The sequence below is a fragment of the Athene noctua genome, chromosome 13 (genome assembly GCF_965140245.1).
Source record: "Athene noctua chromosome 13, bAthNoc1.hap1.1, whole genome shotgun sequence".
NCBI lineage: Eukaryota > Metazoa > Chordata > Aves > Strigiformes > Strigidae > Athene > Athene noctua.
This window is the reverse complement of record NC_134049.1, coordinates 5,133,061-5,147,653: the sequence shown is the minus strand read 5'-3', so window position 1 is coordinate 5,147,653 and position 14,593 is coordinate 5,133,061. Positions and strand designations below refer to the sequence as shown.

The following is a 14,593-nucleotide window of genomic DNA, read 5'->3' as shown; positions in this document are numbered from 1 at the left end:
GGATGGAACTAACTCCCTTACAATGATGATGTTTCTCAGGACTGCAAACCTAAGCACAATTTCTTTTCCTTTTTTAAATAAGACAGGATTACGTTCAAAAACAGTTGGCCCAAGAATTCTGATGCCCCAAACAGTATTAGATTTAAGGAAAAAAAAAGTGTACTACCTTTATTTAAATAGAACATCAATCAGATTTGCTTTTCAAAAGCATCAAATTGACATACAGTATTTTTTGAAAGGAATGGATATAAGCCTGTGGCTGCATTCATTCATGATATAAAACAAACATTACAAAAAATAAAACCAAGAGAGTAAATCCTTACTCATTCAGAAACAACAATCTCCCTTAAAACTGACTTGATTTATGCTAAATATTAGGATATTTTAAATGGAGAAAATTCTACAGCTAAACTCACTCCAATCTTTTTAGAACCATTAAGTTAGGTTAGATTCTTGTACTGTAAGAAAGAGTAAATCTAATCATGGATGAAATAAAATACACTCGGTCCACAGATCAATTTTCTGTACCTATAAAAGTAACTGGAACAAACCTGTATTACATGGTCTTCACTTGTGATTTCAATGGCTTCTTGACTTTTCTCTAATGCTGTAAACAATGAATTACATGCCCTGGAGACGAAAAAGAAAGCATCTGATTAAATTTAATCCATGTAATTCTTACTACATGACAATATGTATTGCAAATCCATACTAAAAAATGTTGTACTTTAACATATTTTCTCCAGCTAAATGGTATTCTATAACTACAGTACAGTAAAATAAATACTCTTTTAAGGGTGTGGCTGAATCGGTATACTTTTGTTGACAATGTTTTTAGTAAAATTACCTTAGTTTGAATTGTGCCTGCACCTCCCCAAATTCCAGCTGAATCAACTCATTGTAACAGGCCATTATATTAGAATTTTCTACATATCTCTGCAAATAAAAATTAAACATATTTAATTAATGCACATTTCCATACTCAAGGGTATTAAGCCCTGTTTTCTTTTGCTTGATAAAGAACTACAAAGGAGTAGATATGCCAACAATGAACATGCTGTAACACAAGCAACATGAAAAGATTCTTTTTTGGGACTAGTAAAATTCTTCAGGATACTGTATTTCAAAAAGGTGACAGATCCTCGTGGCAATGAGGTTCAACCAATCTGTTTATTCTCTGACTGTCAGCATGATCAATATAGAAAATGATCTAATGAAGTTATATGCTTTCATGCTATGTATTTTAAATAACAGTGAAAAAATGGTGTTGTCTCAAGTAATCAAAATTCAAGATTATGAGTTTCCAATTGCTAATACCCCAAACTGTATATGTAGAAGAAAGCAAAACTTCTTGACAAATATACCTGCCATTGCATACAATTATTCATTCTGGGGCTTGTATAACAACGACCTCAGTATCTTTGATTTTTTTTTTTAAAACATCTCATATTTACCAGGTACGAGTCTGAATGTTAAATCTTTGTTCATGCTAAACTGCCACAGACATTGATAGCTTTGGAGCTATTGACTATCAAAGGTAAGCCACCACATCAAGGCTGCTAAAGAAAATTCTCTTTGCTTTGCCATTAGTCCCATCTTCAAGGATCTGATCCATAAATAATTCAGAACCTGTGTCGGATTGCTTATGTGCCCACTGAAATGACTCTGTACACAAAAGTACAGTTATTTTCAGGCTAGCATTTCCTTTATTAGGACCTTAATACAAATAAGAAAATAGGTGCAAATAGATTGTGACGGGATAGCAAAAAATCTGGTGAGGGCACAAACAAATACTCTGAATCACATTATAAATCATGCACATTTTCGTTCCATTGTCAGATAAATAAAATGAAGAATCCACTCCACTGACGCACTAATAAGCCCCCTTCCTGCTTAATTGGAAGAGTTGCCAAGGAACAGAGCCAATGTAATACTTTCCAGGTGCCTCCAAACAATAGATAATAGCACTTGACAGTGTCTGAAGCCTGTTTACAGGTGTGAATTGGCATTTGATAGAAAAGATTTCCCACAGCACATTCTGTTGCTCATTGCAAGCTGCTCTCTGGCTCTGCTATAGTCACTAGAGTCAATTTTGCCAAAGCCAACCTTTCAAACAGAGCATCATGTACTTACTCTGAAATAAATGCATAAAGTTGAAAAGTCTCAGCACCACTTCTTGTATTCCTGAGAATGTCCATTTACTTAGTCAGCATTATTCTAATTCTACTGGCGTACGGCCGTTCAGAATTGGGATATATACACAGAAGAACGAGCAGCATGAACAAGATTTACAGGTTGCATTACTGACACAGTCACTGACAGCCAAACTTCTGGATAGTTTCTTGCATGACAATTTTGGAATGTCAGAGCAACCTACTAGAGTAGAAAACACACATACCCTTGTGAAGCCAGCAGAGATCAGGGGCAATATTGATGACTCTTCACGATCAGCATGTCTTTTAAAGAAGGATGATAAAGTCAGAGATTATTTCTGTAATCAACTGAGACCCAATTTCACAAGGCATTGATATACCTGTACCCCAGATGTCACACTAAAGGCTAATATGGCTAGATCCTTACAGGATGAATAAAACATTTTTCTTGCGTTTTTATAAGCTTTCATCTGTGGCACAGATAAGCCAAAATGTTCTTTTCCTTTTTGCAGGTAATGAGCTGCTTACATCACAAAACCCCAAATGTTTCAAGAAAACAAATACATTCGCCAGATTATTGGATTATTCCTTCTTTTTCAGTACTGGATTCTTTGTCGTTTATGCTGTCTCTAGTCAAAGATGAACTTGGAAGTCTACATGGCTGGAATCTGGAAGAAAGGCCATTATGTTAAGTTTCTGTAAATGAGCAGATGAAAGCTGGTCAAGTTTAGCAGATGGCACAATAGCTTTTATTTATGACTGAAATTTTGAATCTTATGGCACCTCTTATTTTTGTTTATTGTGCACTTGTTTGTTATGCATGAAGAGAACGATGCCTACCAAAGTACAAGGCTTGCCCAAGATTAAGCAGAGAGAGAAGGGTAGCTGTCAGAAAAATCTCCCCATTCCTCAAGCCATCTATCTGGTAATGCTGCCTCCCAGAAGCACAAAGAAAGAGGACAGGCATTCAGCAAGGAAAAAAACCCAAGAACCAAATCAACAAACTGAACTGCAGGAAAATGAAGAAGACCCTCCATATGCTATTGGCTAAATGTCAGACTTTTTCACAAATACATTTCTTCCAGCACGAAAGGAAATGTGTGAAAGTTCTCTGTCTGTGAAATCCTAAATGGCAACTCGAGAATGCTTGTGTTTCACACATGGGAACTTGACACAGTCAACTCAGTCCCTGTGGAAGGCAAACTCACTTCTGAAGTTTCCAGAAGCCAGGGATACTAGACATATCTGAAAAGTTTGAGAACTCAAGCTTCTGTGATATTGTCACTGCAGGGGGCTATTATCTCGTCCCAACACACAACCCGAACATTTTGAAAAGACAAAACTGAATTACAGGGAAAACCCCCTTTTGAGCAACTTCCTAATTGTGAGTCAGCAAGCCCAGCTTCCAAGCTCTCCTCACTTTTGAGAGGAACTGCTGGCTCACAACACCACAGGTGTTTTTCTCTCTGATGTACATGAAGAAGCTCCTGAGTTACTGTTTGCTCTTTTACTCCTTTTTTTCCCTCTTTTCTTTTGTATTAGTTTGATGAGAGACAATTTTGAGGGTAGAAGCAATGGTTACCACAGTCAGAAGACTTCCTGGCATAAAAACATCAAAGATGTTATTCACAATAGAATCCCTCGAAATGTTTAATTAGGGTCTTTTGCTCACTAGAGATGGTGGTGGAAACCAGGATTTTTAATGGGAAATTTCAACACCTCAGAAATGGTTTTCAGAATAAATGTTTTCTGAGAAATGGATATTCCCAAAATTGTACTTTGAGAAAATTATCTTCCATTTATTTAATTTCAGAATAAATATATTGGCATTTTTGTTAATTTTACATTATTTTATTATATATAAGTAATGTTTTCAGAGGGAGGAGGAGGAGGAAAAAAGCATATGCACTGCTTTACTGAGATGTCATAACACAGTATATTTTATTTTAAAAACTTCTGTGGTCAGATGATACTTTAAACTGATCAAACTGTTCTATATCTTTTTTTGTAACTCAACAGACCTCCTGTTTGTGCTGAGATTAATCAGACTGCAAGACATATCAAGAAAGGTTCAAAGTGCTATTTTTATTAATACCAAAATACAGATCTATGAGGCAGTTCCACAGTTCTGTACATGATGTTGCAGACGTTATTTGAAACATACTCCTAAAGCCCCCAGTGATCATCAGAGGGGAAAAACCAAACCAAACCAAAAAAATCCAAAGTGAGACCTCTATGGTAAAATCTAGAATTCAAAAATCCTACCCTAGTCCTGTGGTCAAGGATGGTGAAAACTCTACATGGTATAACACATTATCACTAGCACAGTAAGACGTTCTAATTCAAGTTTTTAAATGTAGCATTTACTTTTAGAATGCTAAGATTTATGTTTTGTTGATCACATGAAAGTATAGATATTAGTATTTACCTTCGTACTACACCAATAATGACTGTGTTTTCTGAGGGTTTCGTTGTTCTGATAGACCTTTAAACAAAAAGCAAGGTCATTCAACATTTTTTTAAGCTCACATTTCAGAAAACATAACTTTACAGACTCTTCACACGGTACTTTTCTTTAAATGTCTCCTTTAAAGGGTTTAACAACAAAACAAAAATCAAATCCCGAGCCTGCTGGACCACTAGGAAAGGAGAATAAATTTATCAGTGTCTGAGACTCCATGAAAAAAAGACACAGAGAATGTAGATAAACCTAAACCTCAAATACTCTCAGTGGGGAATTAGTAAAAATTCTCCTCTCCGAAACAACATGTAATGGACTTGTTTGAAGGACTTGGCCTCACTCATTTAAGCAGCATTTTAATTTATTCTGTGACAGAATGGTAAAAATGTAACAAGGGGAACGGTGCTGGTATCTAGTCTTTGCCTGACAAAGATTTTATCTGCTTACTTCAGTTTAGTAAGGAGAAGAGCCTTTGTCCCAGTACGCTGAACCCACCACACTCACCCAGGGTACATGATCTGACCCTGCCACCCCCACCCCACAGGCTGTTATTTAGTCTAGACACATTCCCATGGGGTATTTCACTGGAAAGTCACTGAAGCAAGGCAGCGCTGCCTGTCAAGTCTCTGTGGAGAGACTCAGAAAGGCAAATCCTTTTCCCCTTTCTTCATACTTTACAGCAGTTGGTGAAAGTATTTTTGGAATCGGTTTGCAACTTTGCTCTTCATAACAGATTCTCAAATGTTGTAGGTATGGAAATGTGCACACAAAACACCGCCTATTTGCATCTGGAGTTACTCAACAGCAAGTGACATTTCAAAAAATTCAGAGCACTAATGAAGTGAATGTATTCACCAAATTGCTTAGAGGCACATGCAATCTTTGCAGTTAATTTAATGTACAAACAAGAAACCAAGTATTTGAAAAAAAACCCCACCCAGTTCTACGACAAGAAATTTGTACGCTGTGGCTCCAAGCCAGATCAAGCTTCAGATATCCTAGCACACAAACAAAAATGCTGCAGCTATCAGATGTAAAGCACTGAGGTAACATTATTTGATGCTGCCAGCGGACATCTGTCTAAAAATACCAACGTATGATAGATTTTATAAAAGCAAAAAACTTTGATGATGTGTTAACTACATAGTTAAGCATTAATTACAATGAAATGGTGCTTACCTGCATAATGCTTCTGCATCGAAGTATCTGGAATGTCTATGGTCAATAATGATAATGTCATGGTGTTTATCAAGAAAACATTCTAATGCAGACTCAGGTGTCCTGGCAATATTACATCGAAATCCAGCTTTCTCACATGCCCAGCAGAACCCGTTACTCTGGTTATCTTCTTTGGCAAACACTAAAAGTACCTGGGTTAAAGGCAGACAGTGAATCATTACAGATAAGTCTTACATATACAGTAGATTCTGTGACTTTTGCCTGTTCTTAACATGTCTTTTAAAGTCACTTCTAAGGCTTAATCTTGCGTTTAACAGAATTGCTTTCTACAGACTATTGCTTTTTCTAATTGTCTGCATACAGAGGTGTTTCAAGTGGTAAAACAGTCTGCCAGAGCCATTTATATCCATACAGGATGAACAAGTTTGGGAAGCAGCTCTCTACAAAGACAGCTTAGGCAATCAGTTGAGCCTAGATACCTACATTTCAGACACTGTGCACAAAATAACACCGAGTCTACTTTTCTTCACTGAAATTGTCTGACATAAAACCATTTTCTTGGGTTTTATTTTTCTTGCCAGGATCATATTCCAGGAAAAAAAAAAAAAATGCCATGGTTCACTTTGTGGGAATTAATATTTAACAGTGCTTCAACGGCACGATGAAAAATGTGCTTTCCTTTACATCTCGTTCTAGTTCCCCAAAGTACTGGAGGCAGCCCACTCTGCAGAATTTCTGGAAACTACAGACAGGTTGGTCAAGCTCAACTCAAGCAAGACTGAAAGCATAAGCAGTACCTCTGTATATGGAGTATGACCCCATGTGACTCCTGTGCAAAGCATGCCATGGGATTTTTAGCACAGAAGGAGGTTACCATGGCTGAAATCCAGAACTGGAATTCACATCTATAAGCCGTATTTGCTCTGCCCTAACCTGCTGTGTAGCTGTGAATAATATTAATCTCTCTGAGCCTTTTAAAAATCAATACTATGCCTATATACTCGAAGTATGATAAGGCCCAATTCCTCCTAAAATGTATTTCAAATTTTAGGATTGAATATGGTACAGAAGATAAAGTCTGCTAAGAAAGACTCTCACTGATGTGACAGCTTGCATCAGGATAATATTTTGTATAAGAAAACTTCTTTTGCCTGAAAGAATACACAGAACGACAGACTATAGATCTGTATTAGTGTTGGTTTTGTGGATGACTCAGTATATGCAGCCTTCTGGGAAAGATGGATAACCAAACCAGAATTCAGTCTACTGTCCCAAGACACCAATCTTGCAGTAATTTAATCAAAACACACTTAGATATATACTTTGGTCAGACAATAATGTGGAGCATGTGTAACTCACACCACATCCCACTGCCGTTTATCTTCTGGGTGATTTTAGGAATTCCTGTGCTGGTTACACTTCGGACCAGGCTGGTGGAATGTCTACCAGTAAATCTCAACGTTTCCATGTAGTGCATATTTTTGTAAGAATAAAGGACTTTGTACTCATTTAGTTCAGATTCCTTTTATAGCAACCTGCAAAACTGTTTGCAAATCATGTCATAGTTTGAGCTATATTTAGTGAAGTTAATTTATAAACACTTTAAAGAGTGGAAGAATGGTTTTCAGCAACAGCACAGCAAATCAGCAGATGTGAGTTGCATGATTGACTCTGGCACAAATTGATGTTGTCTAACTTCTCCTTCCCTCATACCTGCTAGCTATATTACCAGGATAAATTGGTAGAAGTGATACAATAATTAATAACAATAAAGGAGGCAGAAATATTCAAGGAATGTTCTGATTTATACAGCTGCATGAGACTGTCCTAAGATCTGATGTTTGATAATGTTACTGTCTGACAGGTCAGGAAAATGTTGAACTGCAGTTCTTGAAGACAGAAATTTTCAAATTATCAGGTCCAAATTACTTTCACTCAGGAGTTTTGTAATTACTGACTGAGGAACATCTTGGATTATTAATGGTTCAGTATGCCTTGGGATACAGGAGACTTTTCAGAGGAAGTCCAAAGGAGTCACACATCTGCAAACCTCACACCCATCCCAGATAAAATAAGGGGACAACTGACATACAACTTTTATTAATAAAGAGATAAAAGAGGATGAATTAATGCCAGTCAACAATGAATAACAAAAAAACATACTTTGCCAAGATCACTTCACATCTTTTGAGATGATATTGCAAGTTTCGTTGATTCTAGTGATAATGCTGCTGTAACAGACCTTGACAGGACATTTGGCTTAGTATCATTTTGACAAGATTTTGATCAAGAATTGACTACCAGTATAATACAAACCAAGACACACACTAAACTGATTACAAGATAACCAATAGCAAAAAGAACTACAGATAGCTCTATTTTCATGAGCTGAGAGATGGTTGGAGAAAAGAGTTAGGCCGGATTTTTAGGATATCACATAGAACGTCATGATAAAAATCTGTAGGTGCACGTTATCACTTGACAAAAATGCTATGTGAAGATCTCTATACCCAAGAAAATCTAGTCAGAAATTTGAAGCTATCAACTGTGATGTTTTAGAAATTAAGACTTCAGTTTGAGCTGTTGTACTACCTGAAGCTGATTTTGATGCAGTCTCATAGGGCCAAACTGCACATCTGTTACTGGTGCCTAGAAGAAATAAGAAGGGATCTTATTAATACATATACACCTAGGGAAGAAGAAAAATTAGGTCTGTTAGAGAAGACATTTCTTATTTACCACTGTCTTACAGTTACGTTGCTATCATTATTCTGCTTTTGTAAATTTAATGCTAAGCTGCATTAACACAGTTAGAAATCAACAAGATATTCTTCAAATCATTTTTTTATTATTATGTTAAACATAAAGTAATGGATTAGTCATGAAAGTTTGGCAGACAGATTGCTATTTTTCCGTACCCTCTGTATCACTCCAGCCATTCTGCAAACCGTGGAAGTGTTTAAAAATTGCTTTTTTTTAAAGTAAAAAGCATTAAATCTCCAGTAAAAAGACAAAAATACGTAACACTGCTCATAGAATTTCACATGTAACAGGTGCCCAAGACTGCTACAAAAACACACTAACTTCCTTTCCCCAAGAGCTTTTTGCTGCATTCCCTCCTTCCCATCCAGCCCCTCCAGGGAAGGTTTCAGAATTCAAGATATTTGTACTTGACGATCCATGGACTCAGCATGCAACTTTGCTTTGAAAAACCCTGCAAAAATGCAACCCATATATCATGCTTTCCACATGCCAGTGATTCCCACATTAGATTCTGTTCAACTAGCACAGGTAAACCGTTTAGCTTAGGATGTACAAACTGAGCTGGGATCCTTCCTTCTCATGTGTCACTTCAAGGAATAGAGGTCAATGACCAGAAGTGCTGTTTATCACAACTGTTTCTCTTTGATACAATTAATCATTAATCAGGCTTGAACATGAATGACTCTTCAGCTGGTATGGGATGGACTTTCTAAAGTAGTTCAACACATAAATACAGAGGGAGACTTTAACAGGATTACACAGGTTAGGTTCTCTGGGAATTCCCATGAGGCAAATATCTGCACTTTCAGGTGCTTAAATATTTTTCACCTCTTGTCTCAGAAATGAAAACTAAAAAGCAGGAATAACAATGCTCCCAATTCAAAATGAGAAACAGAGTCCAACCAATGGTCCATAGTTACACAGACTCTTCAAAGGTAACTGCAGTAAAAAAGCAGAAGAAAATTACTTTTGGCAATGCAGTAAATGGAAGACATCTCCGGATTCATATGTACAAAGAAAAGATCTGTTGAGCACAAAGGTAGCATTTTTACATTGTTGTTTTTCAAAGCAAAACCACACTTGAAGACCAGATTTATTGCTTTGCAGGCTAGAATTTTTCCAATAAATAATTTTAAAGAATCATCAACATGTCCTACAGAAAAATCTTTTTAGAATCACATGCTCCATTCTTTCTACGACCTTACTGCTCCATTGCTCAGCCCTCAGAGTTTCTCATGTGCGATTCTATTTATTTAGCAACATGAAAATCAGCACTGCAACATTAAATAAGCAAGAAACATGAGTCAAGGAAAAATGGCAACACAGTACCTGCAAAAACAAGACTGGAATTTGTGTTTGCCTGCGTTATTTAAGAAGGCCTCTAAAGCTGATGTTAAAATGACGTAGAGGGGTTTTGGATTTACTCTCAGTCATTCTCATCAGACCAGCTTAGTTCAAATACTCTTCAGGCAATTTTTTTCTGATTTTGAGACCAAAAATCTCTCTTCGGTTCGAAAAATCCAGCTGGTTTATTCTCCCTTGTGGCCCATCATCCAATTACTCAAAATGTGCACTAGAAAATAGCATACTTTTGCTGATAATGCCCACAGCAGGAGGGAATCCAGCTCTTTGCACCGGTGTTACTGGTTTTGCAGCACTGACAATAGTAACTACTTGTTCTGAATCAGTAACATCAGCAGAAACGCCTGAAGGACACAGAAGGGGAGTATCTATCAAGAAAGAGATGCCTTTTTACAGCCACTTCTCTTGACCATAACCACACTTCAAATTAAATTTTGAGACGTTTAGTTTGTACGCTCCAGCTGCCAGCATAAAGCAGCAAGTGTTTTCCGTTTCACCAAGAGATGGGCCTGAGCTGGGAGGTTCAGATCCAGAGCTGAACTTCACTGGCATTTGGGCGTCTATAAAACCCCATCTTTCAGAAGGCCAGCGTACCCTTGGACTATCAGTCCCAGTCCAAGGGGAATCTCAACAAATGAGATAAACCCAGTATTGCCAGTTATTGCTTTTCTCTTTTATTCTCTTTTATTACCTCTTTCTCTTAAAAAGGTTGTGAATAGTCATCAAGATATTTAAAGGACTGAGCCTGAAAAACACTTTTCTGCCAGAAACCTGTGGCCATTTCTACACTGCAAATACCTGTCTATGCACCATTGAAGCTTAAGCTACAAGCAGTGCCCAAATGAGAAAAACTGTCTTGTTACATGTTAACTTGCTGTTCTGAGTAGAAGAAAAACCCCAGTCTGCATCTCAGCTGGAAAATTTTGGTGAACTCCAGTTAATTCTTAATCCTGTTGAAATCTGTTCAAATAACTTGATTAATCATTTCAACTTTTTGTGTGCTGCTAGTAGCACTGAGAAGTAACACGCCGATTAAATACTGTGTCAAAAATCAAGGCTTCAGCAAGGATTAGCAGAAACTCTCAACTATAGGTGACCTAAATGAGCTTTAAAAATACCTCTAATGCTGCAAGCTTGTAACAAAACCAAACCCAGCCAAAGCTCACAGGTATAGTAACTGCACAAACACATCTTCATTCACTCACATCTTTTGCTACTTCTTCCTTGAAGTTTCTTTCCTACTTGAAAAACAAAAACCCAAGTACATTTTCAGATTGACAGACATGATTTATGCATGTGACAGCCTTCCAGCAGGCACAGACTTGTCAGAAAGTGTATGAGAAGACAGAGGTAGAACTAGTTGTAGGTTCCTGGAACCGATTGTGATAGAGCTGGGTCGCTTGCCAGAGACCAGCTGATTCAAACCTTCCAGCTAAATACAGCATATGTGACTGTGGCAAAATCTAAGCCCAGAACACTCTGAGCACCCTGACTACAAATGCAAGTCTTTTGAAAATCCTTCCTTGGCCAAACAACCTTAGTGGCCAGCCTGTAACTTGGAGCCAGGGACCAAATCAATGGTAGGGAGGGATCCTGCTGCAGATTTCTGACAGCACAGCCTGCTCTCCTTGCACCCCCATACTTAGACCATCCCAAGGGCACAGGCTGGCCCCAAGGCTCTGGGTCTCAAAGACATTTAATGATAGAATAGTTTGAAACGGTAACTAATTCACAGGCTTTTGAAAACGCAAATCTTTTTGGCTCATCTGTGCCAGTGCAACTTCCACAATAGCTGCAGCTCAGTTCCTCCAGGTCTGGGGAGCAAGAGATGCCTGTAATAGCAGGCTGCGGGTCAGCAACTACTAGTTAGCTTTAATTGCAGACAGCAGCTCAGTTAACTGCAGCATCAAGTGTTTACACTCTCTGCTTAGAGACAGAGCAGATAATCAACTCCAGGCTACTTTAAACACTTACACACAGCAATCGCAGCCATTTTACATTCTCTGACCCGCTGAACTACTGCTGGTATCACTTATTTTCCCCCAAATTCTTATTTGAACACAGTACTTTCTGTCCTGTCAAACCAGGCCTGGTCCTGGCACAAAGTGAGATCCGTCCCAGGCAATGACATTAGCCACACATAGGATAGCTGTCATATGCTATCATATGTCATATGTCTAGCTTAACACTCGCTAGAAATTATCTGCATGTTGTAGCAGCTAATTTGCAAACACTGAAATTGCTGATAACAATACTTCATTTTTCCAATGTCCAGAGAAAAGTGAATGTTTGGTAAATAAAAACAACTGAAATGGGCTTTAAAAAGACAGACCCAAACAACTGTGACTGATGTGATTAAAGTACAGCAAACTCAATGTTGACCTGATATAACCTGGTAAAGTACTTCTCACTATGAGTCATTCTTCACATTTTAGCAGAACAGAATCTACAGGAATGGTGTATGCACAGTTGCTGGGTTGGGTTTTTTTACTTCCTAGAGCTAGAAAAACTTTAAATGAACTTGCTTGATGAATAAATGTAGAAAGGAATCAAGAGTGGAAATAAAGCCGCCTTGATCTACATGCTCCTTATGATGATAAACTGTCTGGTTTGTGTGTGGGACACATCAAAGCAGCCCACAGGTCTCCTATTTGCTAGAGGTCTCGTATCTTGGCTTTCTCCAAAATGCCTCTCTTACCATTACCAATTGGAGAGGAGAGCAAACCTCCTAAAAGGGCAGACTCAGCCCCCAAAAAATCCTTTGGCTATTAACTCCCATGCAATACTCCTGCTATGGAGGGGCAAACACATTCCTTCCAGAGGCTGATTTTCTTAAGTCACTTCTTTTATGAAGCTTTTGTGGGATGTTTTGAAGCAGAGCCCTGCACAGCCCAAGATAACCCTTGTCAGAGCCAGCCCGCGGGCTGCTGCACCACCACACACTCACAAGAAGGGCTGAACCAGGAGCTGCTGGTGTCCTGGAGAGCCTGAAATCCTCCTCCACAACCCACAGTGTTCCATTGCTTCCTTTCTGCCGCAGATGGGGCTGTGAAAATGACAGGAATGACTCTTCATCTGGGCATGTCATCTCCATGCACAGCCCTGGCCTCTTCCTAGTATCCCTCCTGAAAGGTCAGCTGGCAGTATTTCTGCTCCTGCTGCTCATCTCACCGTTTCCAGGGTAGAGTTTGCAGGAGGAGATATGACAGCTTATTTTTCCTGCAACTGACTTGAACAAAGAAGTGACATAAACTTTTGCTGAATGGATTGCAGATGGAAACTGCTGCTGTTATGTCCCAGCATCCATGTTTAGAAAGGTGACAATGAGAAGATAATTTCTGTTGGTAGATGAACACTAAATATCTGCCTCTTTGAATTAAGACTTCAGCCTCAAGGCTCTGACTCATTATATGACACAGATAACTACAGTGATTTAGACATGACTATCACCGGTCCTAATGGACTACAGCCAGCAAAATTCATCACTTTACTCAGATCAATATTTTAAGACATCACAAAAAAGCATTTTATCTAATTTTAAAATATATACTTAAGTTTTCTACATACACTAAGTACATGTTATAAATCAGCATGAGGTGACTCATCACAGCAAGATTTGACAGTCTTGATCATCAAGATATGCTAGGAGCTACAGGACTGTTAACATAAACTGAATTTTGATAATTCTAAGAAAAACAAAAGGATGAATTTTATAAAGGAAAAAATACCCTTTTTCTTAACCTCATTTTTAAGCATAGATTTATCATCCCAAAAAACGAAACCTCACATGAACTCATAGATTTATACCACACCTTAAACTTTAACTCATTCAGGATCTATTAATGTCAGAAATTTAAATTCTATATGACAACACCCTTTCTCAGAAACCTTAGCCAAATCCTCTTGGATGCTGAAAGCTAGGAAATAACCCGCTCAGTCTAAACTAAGCTAGTCCACCCAGGTCATACCAGCATGGTGCCTCTATCTGAACAGAGGGGGGCTTTGCGACTTGTTGTGGCTAATATATCTGGCTAAGAAAGTCTCCATGCTCAGGATCTGCTATAGGTTTTCACTGTTCAGATTTTTCTTTGTTTACAACTATCTTTATCACTTCCTGAAATATAAGAATACTAATCCAATCCATGGTTATTTACCTATTTCTTTCTCAGTGAAATCTCCCTAGGGAGAGAATTTAAGACCTGGCTTCCTATTTTCCATCCACTTTCTGATTAACACTTAACATCATCGTTCACATCTTCCTTGCAGACCTTGACAGCACTGTTTTGTTACAAACTTAACATTGGTGCAAATTACATAAAATACTCACTGAGCACATCTTCCTATCACACACAACTGTTCAGAGCATAAAATGAATTATACTCCATGGGCTGAATTCCGACCCGGTTAGCAACAGTGAAAATTCAGAGTAATTCCACCAAATACAAAGAGAATATGCTGGATTTACTTCAGCGTAAATGAAGTGGGAGTCTGGCCCCATGCAGCTACTTCTTTTGTTGTCTGGAGGCCACAACAGTTTGAATAAAGCATAAGAGGGAACAAAGTGTCCAAGGTTTCTGCTTTAGCTCAACAGATTCAAGGACAAAGGTAAGCCTGGCTCCCAAAAACCCCAAGCCGTATGCAGTCAGTTTATTCTTTGTTGCAATACAAAGACAAG

The 14,593-nt window shown here is 38.2% G+C and overlaps 1 protein-coding gene across 5 annotated transcripts in view; it reads right to left on the bottom strand.

Annotated features, from left to right (window-relative positions):
* The window catches only part of PDE8A (phosphodiesterase 8A), a 132,373-nt gene that overhangs the window by 32,694 nt on the left and 85,086 nt on the right, over positions 1 to 14,593 (bottom strand). For all 5 annotated transcript variants that reach the window (XM_074916714.1, XM_074916711.1, XM_074916713.1 and 2 more), the window contains exons 2-7: positions 8,386 to 8,442; positions 5,794 to 5,984; positions 4,582 to 4,638; positions 2,399 to 2,456; positions 848 to 936; positions 552 to 630 (exon numbers count right to left, since the gene is read on the bottom strand). In XM_074916714.1, the coding sequence (XP_074772815.1) occupies positions 552 to 630; positions 848 to 936; positions 2,399 to 2,456; positions 4,582 to 4,638; positions 5,794 to 5,984; positions 8,386 to 8,442 (531 nt within the window). The remainder of the gene's footprint in view (positions 1 to 551; positions 631 to 847; positions 937 to 2,398; positions 2,457 to 4,581; positions 4,639 to 5,793; positions 5,985 to 8,385; positions 8,443 to 14,593) is intronic.